This window comes from Equus przewalskii, chromosome 8 (assembly GCF_037783145.1).
Source record: "Equus przewalskii isolate Varuska chromosome 8, EquPr2, whole genome shotgun sequence".
Lineage (NCBI taxonomy): Eukaryota > Metazoa > Chordata > Mammalia > Perissodactyla > Equidae > Equus > Equus przewalskii.
In genome coordinates this window covers 50,952,216-50,977,567 of record NC_091838.1, presented here as the reverse complement: position 1 = coordinate 50,977,567, position 25,352 = coordinate 50,952,216, and the positions used below count along the sequence as shown (strand labels likewise).

The window sequence follows — 25,352 nt, the reverse complement described above, 5'->3', positions numbered from 1 at the left end:
ACTAAAGAAGTTGAGTACCTTTTCCTGTTTATTAGTCATGAAGGTTTTTTCTTGTAAAGAAATATCTGTTCCTGCCCTTTAGGCATTTTTCTTTTGGTAACATAATACTATTTCTTTTTTTAAAGGTCTGTCATATTTCTTGCAACTCCCTAAGGTTCTTTTGAGGAATAAATGCTATACTTGCTTGAAAATATTTTGTGTAAACTGTAGAGTGCTGTATGCATGTTAGTATTATTGAAAAATTGATTTTGTTTGTACGTTGGAATCATGTTATAAAAAGAGATCCCTGAACATTCAGAAATATGTGTGACTGGAGGGTGAGCCTCACTCAGGTGGGAGTTTTGTCTGTTTTAATCACTGCTCATTACCAGTGTCTAGAACAGAGCATGACCTGGAGAAGGTGATCAATAAATAGACGCTAAACGAACGAGTATAGGATCAACCCATAGATGGGTAGGGATGCACTACAATGTCCCACTAAGGCGACCGCTTCATTTCATTTTCTTTTTTGCCTCAAGCCAGAAGTGAATAGAGCTGTCTATAGCTGGTAGGCCGGAGCTGTGAAATAGTGGTCTTAAAATTCTCAGCTGAGGAAACTCATTTCTTAGAACCTGACTTTCTTTACGGTAACGTTGCCAACCTAATTAGTAATTCTACCTCATTTATTTAAGCAATAAACCAGAGACAAGAAGAGTTTAATGATGCGAGCATTGCTCTCAGCAACATGATAAAAGACCCAAGTTGTTTTGTTTTTAATATACCAGCATTTCTAATTCCTAAATATATGACAAACCTCCTACTCTTCCCTTGCCTCATTTGTTGTTTTCTGGCACCTATGAGAATAAATTGTACACAAGGTCTAAAAGAAAACATGACAATAAGCCTTAAAATTGATTCATTCTTTGGTTGCCTTTTTTGGGGAAAAGGTTTTGCATAGAAATGTATGCTGATGAGGAGGATCTCCTTTACAGACCCGAATTCAGCTACTCACAGGTGCCTCGTACCATCTTCTTTTCTAAAAGTTTTCTATTCTGTTTTTAGGCCTAATCATTCTACCTTGCATTATGGTTTCATTTTAAGGTGCTTTAGTATTTCTGGAAGAAGATGGGGTAAAATTTCATGTAAATGTGCATTTTACTCCAGACTTGTGTTCTGAATGGATCACTTGCAGTGGGAGGTAATATACAGTGGGGAAGCACTTAGTATTTGAGTCATATAGACTCTTATTTATGATCTTAGGTGAGTTACTCACTTCCCTGAGCCTCAGTTTCTTCATTTATAAAATAGATATTTTAAAAAGCTGTGCTTCCATAGGGTTGTAAGGAGGATTAAATAAAATAATTATGAAAAGATTCTAGCATAGGGTTTGACCTATGAGCATGCAGTAAATGGAAGCTGCAACTGAGTATCAGTATTTACCATAACCATGTCATCATCGATGACTTGGCCATGGCTTTCAGCCACTGAGGTGCTATTAGTAAATATAAGAAAAGCAAATGAGAATGTCAAAGGTGAATGCTTTTGGATAACAAAAGACAAGGAAAGAGAGAGCCCTGCAAGAAACTATCCCAGAAATAACCCATCCGGAATAAATCAGTCAGGGTTCAGACAAAGAAGTAGAACCACTTGGATATAGATATAGATATAGATACTCATATACACATACATATACATACACGTATATGCGTATATATACATATACATATGCATATATGTGTACGCATCTTTATATATGTACACACACAGATAGATACATACATTCACATGTGCATATACTTACAGATATGTATATATGACTTGACCTTCCACAATTGTAGGAGCTGGTTAAGCAGTGTCTGTGAGGCTGCTGTCTTTGCGTCTGATGCTGGAGCTTTAAGTCCAGCAGGTAAACCTTTAGGAAGGGAAGATGGGGGTAAAGTGGGAAGAGCAAGGAAACATGGAACCACAGGCACAAGCCGGAGCCCCACAGGGACGGAGTGGAACTCATGCCAGTTCTTGTTGCCTCTGCACTTGGTGATTGTGGTGTGAGGATCTACCTTTGTCATGGGGCCAAACACACGCCTGGCCCAGAAGTCACAGCAGCTGAAGGAGGATCCAGGGGAAGGCGGAGCAGATGCAGCCCCCATGGCTCCTTGTACCATGTGATGAGCCAGCAGATAACTTGAGCCACAAATTGATTGCTGCTTCACTTCCACCCTCCGTCCTCTGAGGCATAGATGCCATTACTATTGTGGGCATCCACTTTAAGGATGAAGACACTGAGGTTCAGAGAGGCTAGTCATTTGCCCCAAATCGCGCAGCTGGACAGGGCAGAGGTGGGATTCAGAGCAGGCCTGGGTAGACTCCAGTGTCCAATCTCTTAAACACTGCAAAGTTACAGCTTCCCAAAAGGGCAGGGAAGGAAGGAGGGGGCACTTACAGCACAGAATTGAGACTTGGTCTCTGGATCCAGACCTCCCGGTTCATAATCTGGCCTCTCCACTTACTGACAATGTACACTTGGGTGACTTGGTTTGCCTCAATTTCCTCATCTGTCAAATGAGCATGATTAAAATACCCATATCGAAGGCTGCTACGTAGAATCATGGCATTAATATATGCAAAGTCTTTGTAAGAGTGCTGAGGGCTTTAAGCACCCAGTGGATGTTGGCAGTGATTACCCAGTTTTCTCCAGCCAGTGGGTTTCGGCACGTCTGCAGTGGCAGATAGCTTAGCAGGCCCTGCTTGGGTGTGTTCCCTTTCCCCCCCTCCATTATGGATGAGTTTGCCCTGAGGCATGCTCGGTGGCACAGCTGAGTCAGTTTCACAGCTGCATTTCTACAGCTTTTCAGCATCACCACCTTGCACTCTGAGCCTCGAGCCCGCTCCAGGAGGACAGAGGCGATGTCATAGTGACTGCATTAGCCTCGGCACCTGCCTCTTGGACTCGACAGTGCATCCTAGAAGCAGGTGCCTTTTGGGTCGGGTCCAGTTGGAACTATACCGCTTTATTGCTAATTGAGACTCTGGGGCTGTGCTTCTAACTTTGACGGAGCCTCCCAAATCCTCTGTTTAGGGGGTCAATGGAATGCGAGAGCACACCACGACTGGAATAGGAGTTTAGTTCTGGCACACATGGAAAGCAGGGAGTTACTACTAAGATTCCAAGTGTTCTTGTCACCTTTTCAATGAGTGGAGAACGCACTGCTTTCGTCCTTTGGGCAGGGGGCTGGTCACTGATGGCTGGGGCATGCAGGAAGGAGAATGGAGTAGGGGGTCAGCCTGCTTGTGTTTTATTTCTGGCCCTGCCACTTACTTACTGGGCTGCTCCAGTAGGTTACTGCACCTCTCTCAGTCTCCGTTTCCTCCTCTGTTAAGTGGAGATAATAATATGGGTTGTTGAGAGATTAAGTGAGGCAGTGCCCAGGAAGTACCTGGAATAAAGCAGATGCTTAATGGACTGTGACCATACCTGGAACTTACTGGGGTGGTCACAGGTGTCCCTCTGCCTCACAACTTTTTGATCGCTTGTCCTCCTTTGAATTCTTTTATTATTTCTTTGTTTTTCTTTACCTCTGCTCCTTTTCTCTCTTTTTTTCTCTTGGTCTTTCATTTTGTCTTTTTGTGGCTCTCTCCCTTTACAAGATTTTAGGTCTTCCAATCCCCTCAAAGCCTTGTGGGTTTTTTTGTTTTTTTTTGTTTTTTTTTGCCACTGGAGGCATTTATAGCAGGGGTCAGCAAACTCCTTTTGTAAAGGGTGAGATAGTAAACATTTTAGGCTTTATTGTAGTACAAAAGCAGTCATAGATAATATGTAAATGAACAAACATGGCTGTGTTCCAGTAAAACTTTATTTACAAGAACAAGCTGTAGGATGGAGTTGACCTGCAAGCTGTAGTTTCCCAACTCCTGATTTAGAGTTTAGGCTCCTCTCATTAAATATCCAAGGTCAGCGCCCCAGTGGTCATCTTGGATCTCCAGTTCACACTATAACACTGAGGAAGACTTGGGTGCCTCAACAGCCCTTGGTCCATATTTTTCCATAGCAGAATCGTTAGGTGGTGAATCAAGAAGTGCTTGGAAAAGGTACTTTGTTATTCACAACAGAATGCCACTCAAGTCTAGAAGAATCTAAAGAAATTCCATTTAGACACTTGGATCATAAGTGGCTTCATCAATTCAAAACTGACGAATGGTTCTGAGCAGTCAGCATTAGGTAAAATTTGCCAGCTGTGGCAGAATACATCAACATGGTGCTGATACTGTGCACTTTGCATAGTTATTGACTGAGTGTCTCAGGCCACTTCCAAAAGAGCTTGTAGACCCTGCACTGTGGTTAAAATGAGCAGTTTTTCATCATGAAAGGGAAGAAACCTTTTTGCTTCACAAACCTAAGTTCAAGATCTAGCTATGCCACATGCTAGCTTAGCTGTGTCGCAGGGAGTTTAACCTCCACCCATAAAATAGGGATGATAATAATATTGATATCATAGGTTTACTGTGAGGATTAAAGGAGATAATGCCTTTGATGCCCATCACAGAGCAAGCAGTTCATACGTATTTGTGATGGTTATTAGAAGAAAATATTTTTGATGATTTTGGAGTTTCTGAGAGCCCTTTCAGTTGTGACTTGAGAAGAGAATCATACGACGTTATGCTTGCCTCGTCACCTTCTCAGGAACGCTGGAGGCCAGACCTCCATTCTGAGAACCACAGAGCTAGAAATTCTCTCTGACTTTTGACGAGATGCTGCAGCCCATCCCGGCTGATTTCACACAATCCTTCAGCAGTCCGCGTTTATGGTTCTCTCACCTGGACACAGACTTCGCCTTTCTCCTTCACTGGCAGACCTCACTCCCTCGTTGTCAAGAAGTTATTTTCCAGTGTCAAACTGCATCTCCTCTGCCAGCGTTTATGCTTACTACCTCTTTTTATTCCCCTCAGTAGGGATGGAGGGAAAATAGGTCATCTTCTTCCTTTCAAAAAAAAAGGAGTAAAGTTAAAAGTCCCCCAGACATTTCTCTTATCCAGCTTTCTCTTTTCCATCCCTTTAGATGAGAAGCCTACTGTCTTCCCTTCAAATTCCCGTCCTTCCTTTTTCTTCCTAAAATATGGCATTAGAACTGAACGTAATAATAACTACCTGGCCTACTCTTAACTCTTAGGAAGGATATTGTATGAATTTTACCCAGTGTATTCCTATGTAAAAAACTGACATCTTTTTCTGCCAAAGTTGCACCCATAGATAGTCTGTCAAACAACGTCATCTTGTCAAGGACAAGGCAGCTCCCCAGGAAGGGTCACAAGGTTATTAGGAGACTAAGTCCAAATGCGACCTTAGAAAGTGATTTCTGACTCTTACCAATATGTCAGGCCAACAGCCTTGCCTCCCGAAAGCTAATAATCCTTCCCCACCTATAAGTACTCATCTGTTTAATATTCATAAGACATACATCCTAGTATCATGCTAGCTTTTGCTGATTCACATTCAGTTCCTGTTCCTTCGAGACCCTAAATTATTTTTAGTTCCCCACTTTCTGAAAACAAGTGTATAGAACATGCAATATTTATGTTAAGCAGTAATCCAGAAATTTGCTAGTAACTTAGTTTCAGATAAATATGTATATAAAATGCCTTCTATTTGCTCTGTGCTGTGTGAGGCACAGAGGTGAAGGATGTGGTACCTACTTTCAAGGTCAACTTTCTAGTGTCTAAATCTAGTTTATCCAACCATGGTCTACGCCACCATCCATGACCTATATGATGTAGCTCCAAGGACAAAATAGCAGGGTTACCTCATCTGTTTATTTCTTTAAGTCAATGTTTGGGCAGCATTTTTATGAACCTGCATTAAATGTATTGTCATCGATTTAGGACCAATAGAGTTCCAAGTTATTGTCCAATTTAGATTTAATAACGTGGCTGAAGCAATTCCCATTTTCTCTTCTGTGGAAGGCAGGTGTAGAAGTCTGAATAGAGGGTGGAAGATTGATGGGTGCAGCGAGCAGCAACTTTGCTTAATAATTACAGTGTACTTGAAGGAGTGCCATTTTGCATTTCCAGAGATGTGGCTGCTTTGCTCCCCATTTATATAACTTGTCACGTCCAAGAAACGACAAGAGAGGTAGTTTGAAATAGACAATTGGAACACACGTCAAAAAAATATCTTCTATCGTGATCACATGGAGAATGACCAATTTTAGTGTAAGGAATTTTTAATAGCATCCTAAATTCCTTGCTGCTAAACAGAAGAGAGACTAAGAAACAGCAGAAGGTATAGAACAAGATGTTTCCCATTTATTTTCTGGTGGATGAAGAATGTTTTTATTGACTGAATGTTTTCCAGGTAGCCTCCCACAGAACTTTCAAGGGGCAATATTGTCTAGTGTCTTGTCTCACCTGAGCTATGTGAACTTACTAGGTCTGAAACTTGTGTGTGAGTAACCTTTTGGTGTCTCATCTTCCTAATCTATTATGTGAGAGTTATAATAGTACCCACCTCACTGGGTTGTTGGGAAGACCGAATGATTATTGTTCTTTCATGTTGAATATACAAGGAGTCATGAAACACAATGTAGAGAGATGAGGTATATTTTTAAAGATGCCGCTAATAGCCCTGACGTGGTTCTGTTAGCTGTTTTTGGTCCTCATGGCAACCTGGTAAGAATCCATCTGTGCCATGAACAAAGTGGCTGAGTTGGAGAAATATAGCAAAATACCTAAGCCAGTCATTTCTCTGGGGTCAGGAAGACCCACATTGCTCTAAGGAATTCTCTTCCTCTGCACAGTGTTCTCTCTGGATGCACATGGGTGGTGTTGCAGCCTCCTGCAGGCTTGGCTTCAGTGATGTTCTCATCTATCAGAGCATGTGGCTCTGATAGAAAGCTATTTGCAAAGGGACAGAATGTTTTTCTGCAGCTGTGATGTGAGTGGTATCAAAGTTATTGACTAAGTTGGAAAATAGCTTAATGTTATCTTCAGGGCTTCTGCTTCCCTGTCGGCTTGAGCTTTGGAGATGTGTATAATTGGGACTCAGTAAGACAACCTTGACACCCCTCTGCAGAGAGACGTGCCTGTTTGATACAAGCTCAAAACAAGCTTGACAAAGAGCAGCTATTCCCTTGGGGCTGAATGACCACTGAGAACACCCTTCCCGTGAAACTGCTAATGAAGAGTCAGTGGTCCGGGAACTCCAGCCTCACTCACCAGATGGAAAGGCTTTAATCATTCCTATCCTTCCTGTCACCACCTGGACAGGCCAACAGCCTAGCCATCCAATCAGTAATAAGAGAGAAGGCATTTTTCATGAATGCCACTCTCCTGGGCTGACTTGCATATTGTTAAATTTGAAAAACATTTGATAATGAATCTCACAGCTCTTCGGTTTTGCTTACAAATGAATCAGACCATCACCCTATATTTGCATCTGTTCTACAGACAGATTTGATTGAGAATAGCTTCTAGGTTCTTTTTGAATCACAGACCTTTTGAAGTCTGCTCAGAAGCATCCCTGGGCTCTTCGTTAAGGGAGTTACTCTCCAAAGGACAAGGTCTTTATCAGTCAGGGTCTTTGGCTGCAAACAGTACCACTTGCACTCACTTATGCAGCAACACACTCTGCGGGAAGGCCATGGGAAGCTCACAAACCGAAGGAGCAGTCAACTCTCGGGTTTGGAAGGGCAGAGCCCGGGGCAGCTCTGGGCATCCTACAGCAGGAATTGGTCTGTGTTCAGGAAGGCACCCTCCAATCACTTTTAAGTTTTTTTTGTCACTCTGCCAAAGATTCAAATTCCTGAGAAACAGAATGCAATTGCCCATCTTGTGGTTAGGCAAGAACAGGGCACCACACCTAACAGTCTTGCCAGATTATCTCCAATGTAGGAGAGAAGTTTCTTAAAGAAAAATTGGGGTGCTGACACCAGAGGAAGGGAGAATGAATGCCAAGGGACAAAACTACAGTGCTTGCTACCCTGCATTTCTCAGGATCCGATCATGTGTGTGTGACACTTAAGAGCTGAGGTACACTGCAAAGAGCCACGACACCTGCTCCAGTGTATCTCACAGTGTGGCTGACTCTTACCACAAGGGAGGCTAGTCCATTGACTGAAATCTCCCATTTAGTCAGAGTCTGGGCGTGTGTGTTCTTGCTTTCTTCCAAGATGGTCTCCCAGCATTCAAAGCACCACCTGCTCACCGATGACATGAGGCCCCAGCTCTGCAGAAGAGGTTATGGGAGTCTGACTTTGGCCCTCACCCGGACCTGTGCTACATCAGATGGAGCCCCTCTGAGCAACTTATGAAAACCTGGGAGATGTTGCATTATTTTTCCATAAAGTTCTGAGAAGGATGGGTCTACTCCTGTGTGCTGAATGACAAAGGCCCTAGTCAAGAGACGGTGCTTAACCCTCACCTCTGTCCAGGGCCCATCCTAGGGACTAGGCCTGCAGGGCACTTGGGCTCAGGCTTCATGCTCAAGAAAGGCCTCAAGTTTATACTTTTGAGATTATCACAAAAGGAGATTTTTCAGAAAGTCTCAGAGATATACTGCGAGTATTGAAAGAAAAAGATATATTAGGCAGGATTCTTAACTGCAACCAACAGAAATCTACTCTATGTAATCAAACAAATGGGGAATGTATTCAAGGCACTGGTGGCTCAGAGAATCTCCAGGAGGGCCAGAGGACTAGGCTGAGAGGCCTGTAGCCAGGACCAAGGCCCAGGCCTCCCACGGGGCAGCAGAGAGCTCTACGGCTGGCCCAGCATAGATCGCTTCACTACAGCGGGCTTGGATCACACTGCTAAACTTCTGTCATGCAGGCCCTAAAAGCAGGATTATCCATCTCCACCCTCACCAACATGGATTCCTGTGGCATCTGCTTCCTGAGTCACCAGCTTGCCTTGCAAAAGTCTGGCACTGGGGCACCGTTTTGGAGGAGCTCAGGTCACATGCCTAGGCACCAGCTGCAAAGGAGGCTGGGAGGGCACGTTCCTGGCTTCTGCCTTGGAACAGAAGGCTCTGCCTTGGAGGAAGCGTGTTCAAAGGAACAACAGGTGTCTTACAAAGACATTTGCATGACTGTGAACGTGTGTTCATTCCATTAATCGACCGCCACCTCCCATACTGCACTAGTAATGAATAGATTTTAAATACATGTTATAAATTTTGTCATGATATTTCATTCTATTTTTGTTTAAAACCATTAATTAAATATTGAAATGTACCACAATGTTTATAACCTTCTTCTGGCGGGGTTACCAATACACCAGTATTCTCAAGAAGTGCAAGTGATCCGCCCTCTCAGAGGTTCATTCAATATCAGACAGATTGTGTGAATCCTGGGCAAGCTCTTACACAGCTCCATTTCAGCATTATCGTCTGGGACATGGGGTAACAATACTTAGCTTCATACTTATTAGTGTTGATAATAGTGGTATTGCTAAGTGTTGCTAGGTATTGATGAGCCGGTGTTTCGTATAACTTGATAAGCTGCAACTGAGAATGATAACTATAACAATTTTATTTTGTCTATTTATTTATTACTAATGAGCTTGGACAGCTCGCCAGAAATGTTAAGTACACACAGAACTTTGGGATTGGATGTTTACATCCCATTTAATTCAGTATTCTGTTTCCAAAACACAGTCAAGTCCCAGAGGACAGTGGAGGCAGGAAATAAAACTGACAGGAAGAAAATTGTGCAATTCTTTTTTTTCCGTTTCATAAATATTTATTAAGCACCTACTGTGTGTGGGGATGGTCTCTGTCTCAAAGTCTACACCAAGTGGGAAAAGAGGGACTTATCAAGAGATCATTACAGTCTATTCAGATAATGCTAAACCACAGAGGAAAGACGCTCACTTTTGCCCTGGGTTGTCAGGGTCGGCTTCTGGGGACCAGGATTCTTTTTTTTTCTTTTTTTTTCCCAGCCTTATTGAGATATAATTGACATGGGAATAGGATTCTTGAGAGGAGTCTTAGAGAAGGGAGAGGGGCAGACATGAGCAATGAGAAGGGTGTTCGGGGTAAAGAGAACTGAGTGTGCAAAGACTCAGAAGTGTGAAAGCTCCTAAAGAATTGGAGAATTACAGCTCTGGCTGGAAGGAAGAAATTGCGTGAGGAATGACACCCTGTCAGACACCTTCAAATGTGAAAGTGGAAGCACATTCTTTTTGCTGCTGGTGATAATGCCTAGAATTTACATTTCGTGTTAATTTGACCTCATTTACATAATGCCTTATTATAAAGGCATTAAGGATCACTTAGATGTTGCCTAATTGTCTTCTCTCTTTTGCTAACCCCAAGGCTGAGAAAGCCAAGGTAATGACCTTTATTTGGCTGAGGCAGAGAAATCTGATTTGATATTTTGCTGTCATAGACCTTTTGTTTTCATATTTGTTTTTTGCATATTTGTGTTTTCCTGGCCCACAAAAACGTCGCTTTGTATGTTTCCTTTTGTATTTGGCCACATGCATATGTATTTTCCTTGTAGATATAGTGCATATACTCTCTATAACTTTTTCCCATTTAACGTTATATAATTATCATTTTCTTTGCTTCCCCAGAATATTCTTAATTCTAGTCTTTCATAGATGCCCAATATTTCACTGAATAGTCATTGGAAAATTGTTATACTTCAGTTTTTCAAGAGTTTAGGCAATATCATAATCACAATCTTTGCATACAGAGCTTCTTTCTTCTGTTAGATTATTTTCCTAAGAGTGTCAGTAACTCTTAACATCCCATTAGAAAAAATAGAGTTTTATGATTTAAGGTTTTCCTCTTTTGCCTCCCAATCTTGTACTTCCATAACCATTTCAGCATGAATGTTTCTGCATTTTACTTTCTCCATAGAGCAGCCTTACTAATATGTCAGTCCAGACAAGTTTATGTAACATTCTACAATGTACAAGCCCAAGAGCTTCCGCCATCAGTGTAAGTGTGATGTGTAGGAAAGCAATAGCCCAGACCATGGAAACATTGCAGAGAGATTGTGATCGTCTAAGTCACTTTAACCTGAAGGTCTGAAGCTCCTCTGCATTGTTTCCAAGATTTATTGTCTTCGAGTTTGTATCTTTCATCAACTCGTAACTCACCATAACTCATTCTATACTTAGTGACCCTTTAAGTATTTTATTGATTTTCCTATTTCAGTGACATTACTTGCTATTTGATCAATATCTTTCTCTCTTCCTTTTGAAATTATTGTTATTGTATTTGAACTAGCTCCTGATCTTTTAAACTTTTCTTTGTATCAGTAAGTTGGTTCTTAAGGCCACTGAAAGCTCTTTTGTCGCAGCATACACTAGCAATGTGACCCAGCGGTTCCACTCCTAGGTATTTACGCTACAGAAGCCTTCACACAAAACATGTACGTGAATGTTTATGATGGCTCTATCCATAATCATCAAAGCCTAGAAAAAACCCCAATGTCATTCAGGAGGTGAAGAGGGGAATGGATAGACACTTTGTGGTGCATCCATACAACAGAATACAACTCAGCAATTAAAAAGGAACAAACTATTGCTACATGAAGCAACTTGAATAAATCTCAAAATAGTTATGCCGAACGAAAGAAGTCAGTCTCAAAAGGTTACATGCTCTCTGATTCCATTTGTACAACATTCTTGACAAGACAAAGCTGTAGAGATAGAGAACAGACCAATGGTTTCCAGGAGTTATGGGTGGGGGCAGTGTGACTACAAAGGGATAGTATGAGTTTTGTGGGGTGATGGAACTGTTTTGTGTCCTGATTGTTGTGATGACAACAAATCTATACGTGTCAAAAGCCACATGACTATACACTAAAAAGGTCACTTTTATTGTATGTTAATTTAAAAAAATATAAAAAGATCTCAGTTTCATTAAACTAGTCATATGTCCTTTGACAAGCTTACCTAACCTCGCTAAATCTCAATTTATTTACCTGTAAAGTATAGAAAATACTCTCTACCTTGAGGAGGTGTTATTTGATGAAATTGATTTATAAAGTATTACCTGACATGCAAGAGGCTGTCCTTTTTCTTTTCTGTACTGATGTTCCTCTTGGGGAGTGCATTATTTTTTATTATTATTATCATCTGTGCCTTTGTACAGTTATTTGACTCTTGGGGGACAGACTGGAGCCAGAGAGAGTTTCAAACAGGAAAGTGACATGATCTGATTTTTACTTTTAAAAGATCATTTGAGCAGCTTTGCAGAGAGTAGTGAGGAGTATAGGAGGGTAAGAGTGGGAACAAAGAGGCCAGTCAGAGGCGTTCTGGTCAACCAGATGAGAGATGATGGAGGTGTGGAGCAATGGGGAGGGAGAGAAGTGGCAGGTTTGGGATTTCCTTTTTGGAGGTAGAACCAACAGGCTTGATGATGGTTTGAGGGGTGAGGAAGGGTGGATGGTGGGGTCATTTATTGAGATGAGAAACTCAAGGGAAGAGCAAACTCGAGTGGATGGGTTGTGGCAGGCACTGAAAGCCAAGAATTCTACTTGGGAACGTTAGGAGGTTGGGTAGGTAGTTGGGCGTAGGATCCTGGAGCCCAGGAGCAGGCCACCATTTCTAGGACTGCAGCACACAAAAGCTGGGGGTCTCTTAGCAGTGCCGTTCTGGATTAGGGCTCGTAGAGCTTTCGTCTACTCTTCTCTGACACAGCCTTGGGGTTTTTAGCAAAGTACTTCCCTTCAGTCTATTCCTGAGAGGGTTTGTAGAAACTTCTACCAGAACTCAGATTATTCCCATATTTTTCACTGCCGCCAGATTCCCCCACCTTTACCATTTAATAACATTTAGGGAAAAGAGACATCCAACATTTCCAAATATCCAGCCTGGAATTCATCAATCATATTGCATAAGATTGAAAGTATTAATAAACTACTGAGAGTGAGGGTGAATATGCAAATGCATGACATAGAATATGCTAAGAGATTAAGTTCTAGCTTATTTTGTTATTTGTATTATCTTTGAATTTCCGGTTTTGCTGCAGACAAGGGAAAAAAATTCAAGATATAATTTTCCTTGATAATTGATCAAATTCAACTTGATAACCATCAATTAGCCATCCCCTCTGGGAAGGGAGGGACGGGAATGGCACTGGGGAGAGGTATTGAGGAAGCCTCTCTGGCAGCTGCGAAAAGTTAAAATTCTGCAGGGCTTGGGCTGGCCGGGTGGCGCAGTGGTTAAGTTCGCAAGTTCCACTTCTCGGCAGCCTGGGGTTCGCTTGTGGGGATCCCAGGTGTGGACATGGCACTGCTTGGCACACCATGCTGTGGCAGGCGTCCTACGTATAAAGTAGAGGAAGATGGGCACGGATGTTAGCTCAGGGCCAGTCTTCCTCAGCAAAAAGAGGAGGATTGGCAGTAGTTAGCTCAGGGCTAATCTTCCTCAAAAAAAAAAAAAAAATTCTGTAGGGCTGAGTATTGGATCAGCGTGTTCATCAGACTCATCTGTGTTGAAAGCGTTTTATAGTTAATATCTTGTTCTTTAAACCGATAAATAAAAAATAATTTAAAAATCTAAGCGTGAGAGACAATGGCCTCCTTCCACCCACTCCATCCTCATTAATCATGGGAAAGAGTGATCTATTGCGTTTTTCTCTCAGAAAATGTAATTACTTTGTAATGAAATGTTAACGCTATGTTCTATTCTTAAAGTCACTTGTTCCAGTGATGAAGCTATGGCTTAATAGAGTTGCTAAATTTTCTTCTAAGCCATTCTTTGAATATTTTATATTTGTCAGATGAGCTGACGATGATCTGGAACTTCTTTGTTTTTACAAACAGGACTATTTCGGCAAAAACTCATCATCAGGCTGTTGACTTCAACATCTTTGAGGGCATGGTTTGCCATGGAGTGCCCCTCGTGACTATTTCCCGAGGCAAAGTGGTATATGAAGCTGGAGTTTTCAACGTCGCGGCGGGAGATGGGAGATTTATTCCGCGCAAACCGTTTGCTGAATATATTTACAAACGGATCCAGCAGAGGGACCAGGTGAGTTGTAGCGAACTGGGCTGTTACCACAGGCTCAACTGTCACTCGCTCCTGTACGTGGTTGGTGTTCTTGTCACATACCCTCGGTTTAACACGTTCCTGGGATGTCAGACTTGATAGGAGAGGTTCCAGCAAATACCAGTTTTCAAAGAAAGAATCATTATTGGATGGATGCATTTTCCCTGGAAAATTGGTGTCTATTCAGGGTTTCCTGAAGAACCAAGTCAGGTTTTCCCAGTCAAGTTCAGGGGCTCTGGGGCCTTTGGCAACTGGGTTAGTCAGGGTCCTCTGAGAAGCAGTCACCCAGATGGACAAAAGTGCGACCTTTTTATTAGGGGAAACACTTGGGAGAGAAAATAGGAGGGAGCCGGGAAAAGCTGGGAGAGCCGTCCGAGTGCCATTCAGGTCTGACCCCTGTGAAAGGAGAGAGGGAGAGAAAACGGGTGGAAGCATCCTAGATTGCCTAGTGTCTAAGATAGGTTGAGCAAGGCCTTGGGCCGCCCTGGAGCCTAGTCTCCTGTCAACCAGCGACATGGCGTGCTGTCATTGGCTGGGAGCAGCAGCGGAAGGCGTGGCCTTCGTGCAAACAAAGGGATGAAGTTCAAGCTCAGCAACCCTCCATCACGCTCCCTGTGGTTGAACGTCTCAAGGCGCATTCTAATGACGGGCAGAGGAATGCTGGAGTTTTGGGGTCATGTAGATCTAAATATGAATTCTGCCTTGCCTCACATTTCCTAGCTGTGTGGCCAAGAGCAAGTTTCTCTCTCATCCTTGGCCGGGGTTGCCTCATCTAGGAAATGACAGCAACGTTTCCTCCTTAACAAATTTTAAGACTCAAATGAGATTTTAAAATGAGGGTACATAGTAGGAGGTCAATAAATGTTAGTTCTCTTTGCTTTTCTCTTTTGATGACCAAATCTATAATAGAGTTCCTCCAAGTCTTTGCAATAACTCTGTTATTATAAAAGAGATATTTGCTTTTAATATATTTTGGGCTTTCACATGTTGGTTCAGTTCACATAGTGTCTTAAAAATTCGCTTCACTAAATATGCTAACATTTTGGAAAATTTGAGACTAAAACCATCTAAATTGCTGGATTTGGGGGTAAGGGGAGGCACCCTGTGCTCTCAATACCGCATGGGGAGAGGAGGCCCGAGCTGGATGGGAGCCCTGCAGAGACTGCCTTTCTGATTTTCAGCCCAGCAGGCTTCACTCGTAAATGCTCCTCGCCTGGCCGTGTAGACGTTAGAGTTGGCAACCCTTGGATTAGTTCTAAAGCTTCTTCATCTTCTTTCCACTCTAAAATATACTTCTGTCTTTCCAAAGTTCTCTGGCTATTTTTTGATTCATTTCCTTTGGGTCTTGTAGTCTGTTTCATTTCTCCTCTAACATCTTGTGAAAAATTTTTACTGTGGAGTCCGAGTCCATTACACAAGATTCATCCATTTTTTTTTTAACACTTCCTAAAGCTTTGATTAAGTAAACAAGCGCTCTAGAATGCTTTAAATTCTCAGGATGCTATAATTCTTTATATACTGTATTTCAGTCAGACTGTTTAAGGCTACAGTTTATTTTGCTGAGGGTAATTTGTATGTGTTGACACCGACAGGTGACAAGTAGGTAGTGACTGTGAGAATCCTAGGTGTTTCAAAACATTTGTGCGATAAATAATAACAATACTAACATTGACTGACTGCTTACTGAATGCAAGGCCTGCTGCTAAGGGTTCTGACACTGTGACAAGCCTATGAGGGAGGGAAGTATTATTTTCTTCCTTTTAAAGATTAGAAAACTGAAGCTTCAAAAAATTAAGAAACCTATCCAAGTCACACAGCTAGTATATGGCAGGACCAAAGCATAAACTCTGATTATCTGACTCCAAAAACTATATACTTAAAGCAATAAATGCTACTGTATGCCATAAAGATTGAGTTAAATGAGTTAATGGGTGATAAATTACTCAACACTAGGTTTGGAAATAATAGTCTCTCAAAAAAAATTAATCTGAATTGGAGGCATTTGTGGTAGCTGGTTCACTCAGGGGATGTCCAAGGGATGAACAGGAAGGGGTAGACGTAGGAAATCATGAGAAGGTAGAATCAACAGAACTGGGTGATAGATTATTTGATACTTGAAGTGGATCCAAGGCAGGGCGGCTCCTGGCAGTCAGTTCCAGGTGCTCACCAGTAGGGACACTAGACTAACAGGAAACACTTGATAGACTGTATTTAAATGAGTGACTTTGCCTCACTCTCCTTCTTGTGGGAAAAATGTTTGAGGCAGCAGAGATCACCAAATGACTGGCTTCATCAGGTCTCCTTTTTCAAACTGTTTTATGTTTTGTTGGCAAAATTAATGTCAACGTCTGTTTTTAAGAGTTCACGATCAATTTTGTGAGTTATTTTAATTTCTTAGTATTTTCTTCTGATATCATCACCCTTTTAGGCATTCTAGTGCATTATTGTTTTTGCAATAACTAAGTAATAGTTGTTAACATTACTATCACATGTTGTTCTGAGTGCTTACTATCTGTCTGGCACTGTACTAGGTGGTTTATATTCATTATTTTACTTAATCTACACAACAAGCCATGTGGGAGATATTATCATCCCCATTTTACAGCATGGAAAGCTGAGTCTCATCAAGATCAAATAACTTTCCGTGGGCTAAGCAATAAGCAAATGTAAGAGCCAGAATTTGTGATAAGGCCTTTCTGATTCCCACTGTATTATGGGACCTCTGTAGAGCAAGAAAAGAAAAGAAAATGATTGTGAAACTCAAAGCATGGAGAATTGTTGATGTGGAAAAAGTATCAAATAAAATGGGTAAAATGAGGTTTGGGGATTGTCTGGAGACACTTCAAATATTTTTCTCTCCATTAAGCAAAGCTAATTTTATAGAAAAAAAGATCACACTAAGGTTAAGAAAAAGAGTTGTTAGGAATTCTAGATTTTAATTTCACATGAGGTTTTTAGAGCTCTTGCTTTGGTTGTTATTTAAAATACTGAGATTTCTTTGTGATAAGAGTTGGAAGGCAAGCAGAAGTGGCCCTTACCATTTCTTGTTATCCTTCCCAAGAGAATTAATCACTGACCATCCTGGACTCTGAGAGCTCTGATTGTGGAGACACATCAGCGTTTGTCAGCTCCAGAACTCAGCTGGTCTCCCGGCTAGAGTGTTATTTCCTTGAGGACAGTATCTCATATTTTTATGCCCAGTGCTTGGAACATAGTAGATATTTGATAAGTAAACAAACTGCAAATAGAAGGAGTGAATACTATAGTTTCCTAGGACATAGAAAGAAATTTCAGTCAATTTACTCAGAAGATTACCCCCTACTCATATAGTGGGCTCATCTGTGAGCTTGATTCTTGTCCATGATCTTGTTATTTAATAAAACTTATCAGCATCATGCCATGCAGCTGTGAGGAATTTTGGAGGAAAGAAATGACATTTTTATCCAATTTGACAGCTTTGGGGAATTGTTACTGTATTAATTTTAATATTTAAGCAGCTAATCCTCAAGGGAAAAAAATTTAAGAAGATGAAACGTCAAACTTTATTTGCTAAATATAACATAATAAAATACATATTTCAATTCTATATAAAAGTCTCTTAAGGAAAAGTTTTGGGAAGGAGAAGAGAAGGAGTTTTGGGAAGTTGTGGAACGGAAGGAGAAATAAAGAGGGAAGGAAAAAGGTAAGAGCAACTTAAATGTTCAAGAGCATCGTGAGAGAACAAAATCAACTATGTACTCTTAATTCTTCACCGATATATATAGCTCTTTAAACTCAAATGAATTACTTTTTCTAGAATTTTTATGTGTTTAGAGTGTTATAATTTTCACCAAAATTTGGAAGTACGGACATTCTTTCAGTCATCTCTTTTTCTCTTTTTTTCAGTCATAAGCAACCCAATCTATTCTGGAAAATAAGGGTCACATTGCATTTTCTAGAGAAACAGGAATAGCTTCATGGAGTAATGCATGGTTTCAGAATACTGCTGCCAAAGCTTTTAGACTGGGTTGTATCTTTGCAACTAGAAGCATAATTTCCCTTTTGGATAAGGTGAAACTGAGTGGATGGCTGATCTAGTCCTTGAAATGGGTGTTCTCCATTTCTGAAATTACACTTTGTCAACGTCTTTCTCAATGTGGTAACTCAGAGAAAATAGTTTAAGACATGGCATCAACTGCTATAATTTTCTCAGATTGATTTCTAATAATTACAAAAAGTGGTACATATGTTGGAGCCAGCTCATTTTGGCTCCTGAGAGACACTTGTGTGTATCTCTTCCCAGCTCCTCATTCAGTGATGTCGCTTTAGTAGCTTGAAATCAGCCATGGTGGGAGTATTTACAGCATGGAAATAAACAAGTGCTAAAAATTAAGGCTTTAGAGGTGGTGAGAAAAAGGGAAGGTAGAGCTTGGTTGTCAATATTTACACAACATAACACTGCATATAGGGACTTTCTAAATACTCTTTTCCTGTTTTAGCTAAACATTCAACATTCATTCAGTAAATATTTATTGATGACCAATTATATGCCAGACATAGTTTAATCCTTACAACAACCCCCTAGGTAAGTAGTGGTATCCTTATCTTACAGATTAAGAAGTTGAGGGTTAGAGAAGTCACATAGTTACTAAGTGGCAGCATCAAAACTCAAACCCAAAGCCAGTGCCTTTAACCTCTACCGCTGCAGTATACTAGTCATAAAGTTTAATCCCTACTCAAGCACATAGCCACCTGCCCCCATCCTGAGGATATCACCCCTCGAGGGTCCCCTCCTGTGCACAGGGCTCAGTTACCCTCAGACTGGCAAGCTTCCCAGAGGAGCCAGACCTGAAATGAGAGGGCCCAGCTTTGTCCATTGTCTGAGAAATAGCTCACAGGGTATTTCGAGGATCAAATGGAAATATTTGGTAGATCGTAAAACATTATCAAAATGTAAGTTTTCCCTGTTATAGAGCCCCTTTATTAAACCTAGTGGTTACTCATGTTCTAGTGACACACAGTTTCCAGGAGAGCTTAGCTCAACGTGCACCGAGTGCTCAGTATACATTCAAGTTCACCAGCCAGGTGTGGCTGTCATTCTAGGGAGTCGCTGCTCAGGACTGTTTGGTGTTGGGCCAATGTCTGCTCTTTGGCATTTGGAAGTTCTGTTGTCTTTATTGCTATTTTAGTATTTTAGCCCTCATGAGCTGTGTGGTATCAGTAACTCCTTTGGGATCCAGTATTCTCCATTGGTTTTGCTGGTCTCAGAATGTCTAGCATCCCAGCGCTCAACTCTCTGCAGACATAACAGTTAAATTTTGCATCAATTTAAAGCTTCCCCTTTCCTCTGATCAGCTAACCAAAAACCATTCCTGCAATTATGCATGTTTAATGATGATTGTAATTAATATTTATTCATAGCACTGCATATTGTGATATAACTCTCATTTTTGTCTTTCTGCTAACTCATCGCAATGGCAATTGTCATTAAGCACTGTGAACTCACATTGAACTTTCGTCTATGAAAGTAAACCACCCGCGCCCTGTGGGCCCAGTGCTGTCTCTGTTTTCTACATTTCTTAGCATAGCCTCTCATACACTTTACCCTCCAGCCATTCTGTTGGTGGTAATGCCATCAAGATGGAAAGAAAACTGCTGTTGGGGGTGGGCGTGGTCCTCTAATTCTGACGAGCCTTGCCTGGGTGTTGCAGCCACTGTTGCCTCAACCCAGATCAGCCTTCTGAAGGTGTGTTCTCGGGACACTAGAAGATATGAAAAGGTTAAAATTACTGGGAGGCTTGCAACTGGAGCTTAACTTGTCTTTGATTCTTGTCAACTTGTCTATCAATGGGGAAGACTGTGAAGGATGGGACAGCAAAGCCTCCTCAGAGAGGGTTGGTTTGTTTCTGAGGTGGAGGCGTGGGCAGGAGTGATTACTATCCCATGGCCATTCTGGCGGAAACCTGTCGCTGCCCACGCGGGGCCCAGAGGAGCTAAAGAAGGAGACCGTGTGCAGATGAGAACTGGCTGGTCAGGTCAGTGCTATGTGGAGGTCAGTGTGACCAGAGTGACCAACCAGGCTAAGAGGTGCCTTGTGGAGTTGCTAGTGCGGTGACCGGGCAGCCAGAAAGGAGTTCTTAGACCTCCAGGTGAGCTAGACCTGCCCATGGAAGGCCGCCGGCCAGAGAGAAAGTGCAGTCTGGAGAACAGATAAATGGTGAAGCACAACTAAGGAGTATGAGGGAAACTGAGGCAGCCCAGGCCAGAACAACCCACACAAAGAGGAAAGAAAGCTCAGCTGTGGATCTCCTCCCTTCACACCCTTCCACTCTTGGTAGGAATTGGTCAGCTCCTTATTGAGTTCTCGTTATGGAGAAACAGCAGTGAACTGGCCCCAAGTCTGCTGGAGGAGAGACAAGAAAACAGATAATTCCAGAAAATTGTGGTAAGCAAGATGTGGATGTGGCAGGGAGGGCTATAGATTCCTGGACTCAGGATTGCCTGGGCTGAGTTATAAAGGATAAATCAGAGATATTTAGGCCAAAAGGAGGGTAGGTGTGCCAGCATGCAAAGGCATGGCCCTAGCAGAAAGATCTAGGGAGGACGCTGACACGCCTGGTTTGAGTCATGTACTGCAGTCCCTGAGCCTGAACCTGGGCTCAAGGAGGGATCTTCCGAGGGACCAACCAGCTTGGGGAGCAAGCCCAGCCCTGAGGATGGGGCCCCAGCTTGATGGCCCTGCCTAAATCATTGTTGTTGGCCATCAGTTCCCAGGAAGGAATCTAGGAGAGACAGCAAAGTAACAGCTGAAAACTACAAGCACTAAAGTTTCAAAGGAACTGTTGGAGGCAGAGGGAGACAGAGTGGGAGCTGATGAGGGACACACGGCACAAGGCAGGTGACACAAAGATCTGCCCACTTACATCGCTTTCCCCAGGGGCTCTTGGCAGTGGAAAAGGCTGATGACTGAACTGAAATATGCCATGGGTTTTCCTGAATGTAAATGCCAAAAGGAAAAGAGAAGAAGGCAAGACCCTTTAGATTGCAGGTAAGAGAGGGGTTGAAGGAAGGTGGAAATAAATCCTGGTTTGCTTGCCTGCCCAGTCCTGGATTATACCTGTTAATGATGTTTAGTACCCTTTACACTCTCAGAAGCCTTCCAGTTTGGATGATAAATTATGTGGTCACCCTAGGTTTAAGCAAAATATCATACAGCCTGAGGCTTGGAAAGTAAACCAGGAGAGGGAAAAACACAGAGACCAAAGACCTGAAAGGGAGGATGTGGTCAGAGAGTGGGGCTTTTAATGAGTTTAAAGTTTCAGATGTGGGTAGGCTCCCGGTGACCACAATGTCCGGGGCTAGGTGGCAGAAATGGGAGGCTAGTACTTTATTTCCCGGTATCGATGTTCCTCAAGATGATGACAGGATCCAGGGTGAAGAAAAGGACTGAGTCGGTAGTGAGCCAAAATGGAAGTCCAGCAAAGCATCTAAGCAGACACAGAAGGTGGACAGAGGCTGGACTGGCGAGCAGAGGGCAAGATCCTCCCACTGACTGAGTGCTCAGCATGTGCCCAACACCGTGCTTCAAGTCCCACAGCTGTAGGGACGCTCTCTGCCTTGTGGGTTGCTTTGTCTTCTCTGCTTGACAAAACATCTGGGGCTGCGTGTGCTCAATAAATGTCTCTCGAGTGAAGGAAGGAAATGCTTTGTATCTGGGCGATCTCATGCATCTGGGAGAGGGGTTTTATTCCCTCCATTTCATAGATGAGTGAGTAGGCTCAGAGGGATTTATTAACTTGCCAGTTCCCTACAACTAGTAAATGGCAGAGCAAGAATTCACTCTTAGATCTGTCTTACTCCAAAGCCCACATTGTTGATCACTGCACTATATTAGTTTTGGTGGTCCAGGTAAGATAAATGTTATTATTTGTCCGTGTGTGTGTTTATAGACATGCACACATATATGTATTTGTTGAGTTTATTATATGCTAGGCATTATTCTAAATGCTTTACTTTATTTAATCCTCTCAACATTTAATCCTCCCAACCACCTATAAAGTAGGTGCTGTCATTGTCCCCTGCTGACAGCTGAGGGAACTAAAGCACACTGTTCAGTAATGTGCCCGGGCAACGTGATCACTGTGGTTTGCTGCGTCTTGACTTGTCAGTGAATTTGTGTCCACGTTTACAAGCAGTATGATTTAGTTACTGCTTGTGAATCCCTTCGTTTATAAAGTCCAGATTTCAAATCTCTGCTCAAGCACTGAATTAACTCGAGCTGAATCCAGCTGAGGGTTCTGCTGCACAGTCGGCTGCCCAAGAGGTGTAGTTCAAGACGTGAGATTCTGCGGAGGCCTGTTACGCACTTACGCACCGAGGTAATAGGAAATGAGGGAAAGCACACACAAGTTGCTCGAATCTGAACCCAAATGCTGAGAGTCTTAGGAGAGGTACAGCAAAGCAGTCTAGGGATCCAGACTTCTAGGATTAAATTAGAAGAAAAAGTAGAACGTTTGAAAGGACTGTAAGATGGTAATAGAACTCAGAATGGTGGGAGGATATGGCAGAGGCCCCAGGGTAAGTTGCAGTGGAAGAAAGATCATTGGAAAGTGTTCACGGGGCCTCTGCCTGGTGCGGATTAACACCAGCAAAGAGTAGGGCAACGCAGGTACCCAAGGTTCCCAGGAATTTCTGTGAAAGGGCAAGGGGGTGGGAGGCACATGATAAATCCACAAGATTCTTTTTTGCTCTCACAATTCATTAAGGGAGCTTCACTTAGCTTTGAATGTAAGAAGTCGATAATCCACAAAAGAGAAATGCAATGTTCTTTTTCAGACTTGCACACCTACCCCCGTGGAGCGTGAACCCTATAAGGGAGAAGTTGTCACACTGAAAGCCAGAGGGACAGAAGAAGACTCCACAGCGGGGACCGGGAAGCAGGCCCACCCCTGAGCTGGGGGCTGTTGGTAAGGGACGGTGGGCAAAGAAAGGATTCGTGCATGACCACATACGATATTAGCCTCTCTCTTCAGAAGCATTTGAAGAGTCCAAGGTCAAGGTCAAAGGCTTCAAAGTGACATAAGACTCAAGGACAGTTTATCCAAGGGAACACTGATAAAAGACCTCCTGACTCAGGACACTTAGCTGAGCCTCCAGATTGAGGACGGCTTCGGGCTGGCTGGAAATTTATTCTCTGAGATGTCAGGAAACAGTCAGCAGAGCCTTGAAGAATCAAATCTGAGCAAGAGACAAGTAGGCTGGGAACATACAGAGGGGCCTGTGATGGAGGAAAGTTGGCTCTACTTAAAACAGAGAGTATGATCTCATGGTCAAAGTTTATAAACTGATTAAGTCTTCATCTGGGAAAACAAATCTCTGTATTGTAAATGCAACTATCTTCTAGAACTTAGAATGAATAAAAAATGAACCAAATCTTGCTTTGGGGGGTATAATGTTTCAAGAAAATTATTTGATAGTATTTGATGTACTTTCTTTCACACTTAATTTTTGGAATAGTATTATAGATATGATGATATTTTTCCCCTGAGGAAGATTAGCCCTGAGCTAACATCTGTTGCCAATCTTCCTCTTTTTTTAAGGAAGATTAGCTCTGAGCTAACATCTGTGCCAATCCTCCTCTGCTTTATATATGAGCCACTGCCTCAGTTTGGCTGATGAGTGGTATAGGTTCGTGCCTGGGATCCGAACGCGTGACCTGGGCAGCCAAAGTGGAATGTGCCAAACTTAACCACTACTGCACAGGGCTGGCTCCAAGACATGATCATTTTTGAAAAAATATGTGAGTGCTTTATCAGTTTTCTCTTAGTCTTTTGACATTCAGATCTTTCTTTTTTGAAGCAGCTATTAACATCATCCTTGTCAGTTTTCTTTTTCTTTCAGTTGTTTTCTTGTCCAGATGCCTACGTGGCAGAGGCTTTGCTGTGACTTAAGCATCTTTCTAACATCATTTCCATGACTTCATTAAATCTACATGTTTTTCCAGTTTTGCAATTTCCTTTGACTCTAAATTTAAAAAAAAATTGTGGTATGTTTTTGGATGTTTCCACACATAGCAATCTGCAAAAGATTCATACAAGAGGTTGACTTGACTTGGTGGATGGGGATAAGTGTTTGTGTTCCTTAGGGATGCTGTTTGTCAGAAGACTAGTTTTATACATACCCAGTAAGGCACTGCCCATTTTCACATTGTGATAACCTGTGCTTCCCTGCATAAACCCCGTGACTTGAAAAATGAGGCCCTATGTATTCCGTGCTCTGCTCTCTTTCATTATTGAATGTTCTAACTCTTTATCAATGCTACAGAGCCAAAAGTTTCAGCTTTTTTGTTATTTCCTGACTATTGGAATTATTCTTCCAATCCAGGAAGGTCGTATTAAAAATTCAGAGGAAGATTAGCAAGAGGAAGAAATTCTATTGAATGCTATAACATGCTATTAACAGCATTGGTAGGAGTGGGATAAGTGTTTACTTTGATTATAGCATTTCTTGGAGGTTAGGCTTGAGTTTGGCATCTCTTTGTGAGGGAGAATGTTAACGCTGAGTTCCTTTTGTTGTGTTCAAAAGTAAAATCAGAGAAAAGGATGCTGCTGTTCCCATCCCAGCTGTATATCGTCAGCCCGTGGAGAAGCAGACCTTATTTCAACTCCCCAAGATCCTTTTGAAAGAATCATCGCTCTAGGCCTCTTTGATTTCCTTTCAGAAGCAATTGCTGTCTTTCTCACTGTGACTTTGTTGCTGTGTAAGATTGAAGATATAAATGAATATTATTGTGATGGAAAGGCTGTGTGAAAATTCATTGATGATACTTTAAAATGTCATCTTGGCATGTACTAGATTTCTTACTTCGAATTTTTAAAAATCACTTCCTTTTCTTTTAAGGGCTACATGTCTTTAAAAATAGCTAACTGATTTTACATTCTATTGTAATTCATAAACATTTAGATCATGTAATTAATAAATATTTAGATCTTCATTTTATATCTTGTTATCTGAGTTATGTGTGTCTTCTCCCACCGAGTAGGATTGGGACTCTAGGAGGTTGGTTTTTGATTCAAAAGCATAATTTCCTTTGTGACATCTGCTTCCGCAGCTCCTGGGAATCAGGTCCCTCAGCAAACCCCATGTAATCAAATTGGGTGCTCAACCTTAGAGTAACTCCAGGGCAAATTATCCAATCACGCTGATGAACGCAGGGTCTGAGGGAATGAAATGGAATCAGCATGGCTGAAAGATGCTGCTGTGGTACCTTCCCTTCCCTCCGCTTCCTGATCTGGACTGTGATTGAGATTGTAGTTCTTCTCCTATGTAACCAGGTAAACAGGGATTTAAAGACATGGAGTAAGGGGCCAGCCTGGTGGCATAGCAGTTAAGTTTGTAGG

At 42.1% G+C, this 25,352-nt stretch overlaps 1 protein-coding gene across 3 annotated transcripts in view; it reads left to right on the top strand.

The window, feature by feature from the left end:
- The window catches only part of DPYS (dihydropyrimidinase), a 76,393-nt gene extending 51,442 nt beyond the window's left edge, over positions 1-24,951 (top strand). Inside the window, exons 8-10 of one of the 3 annotated variants that reach the window (XM_070630796.1) lie at positions 13,749-13,956; positions 22,789-22,929; positions 24,547-24,951. In XM_070630796.1, the coding sequence (XP_070486897.1) occupies positions 13,749-13,956; positions 22,789-22,905 (325 nt within the window). In that variant the 3' untranslated portion in view covers positions 22,906-22,929; positions 24,547-24,951. Of the gene's footprint in view, positions 1-13,748; positions 13,957-22,788; positions 22,930-24,537 lie in introns of all 3 variants that reach the window. The other 2 variants (XM_070630797.1, XM_070630795.1) reach the window with 2 other exon arrangements.
- The last annotated feature ends 401 nt before the right edge of the window (positions 24,952-25,352 follow it).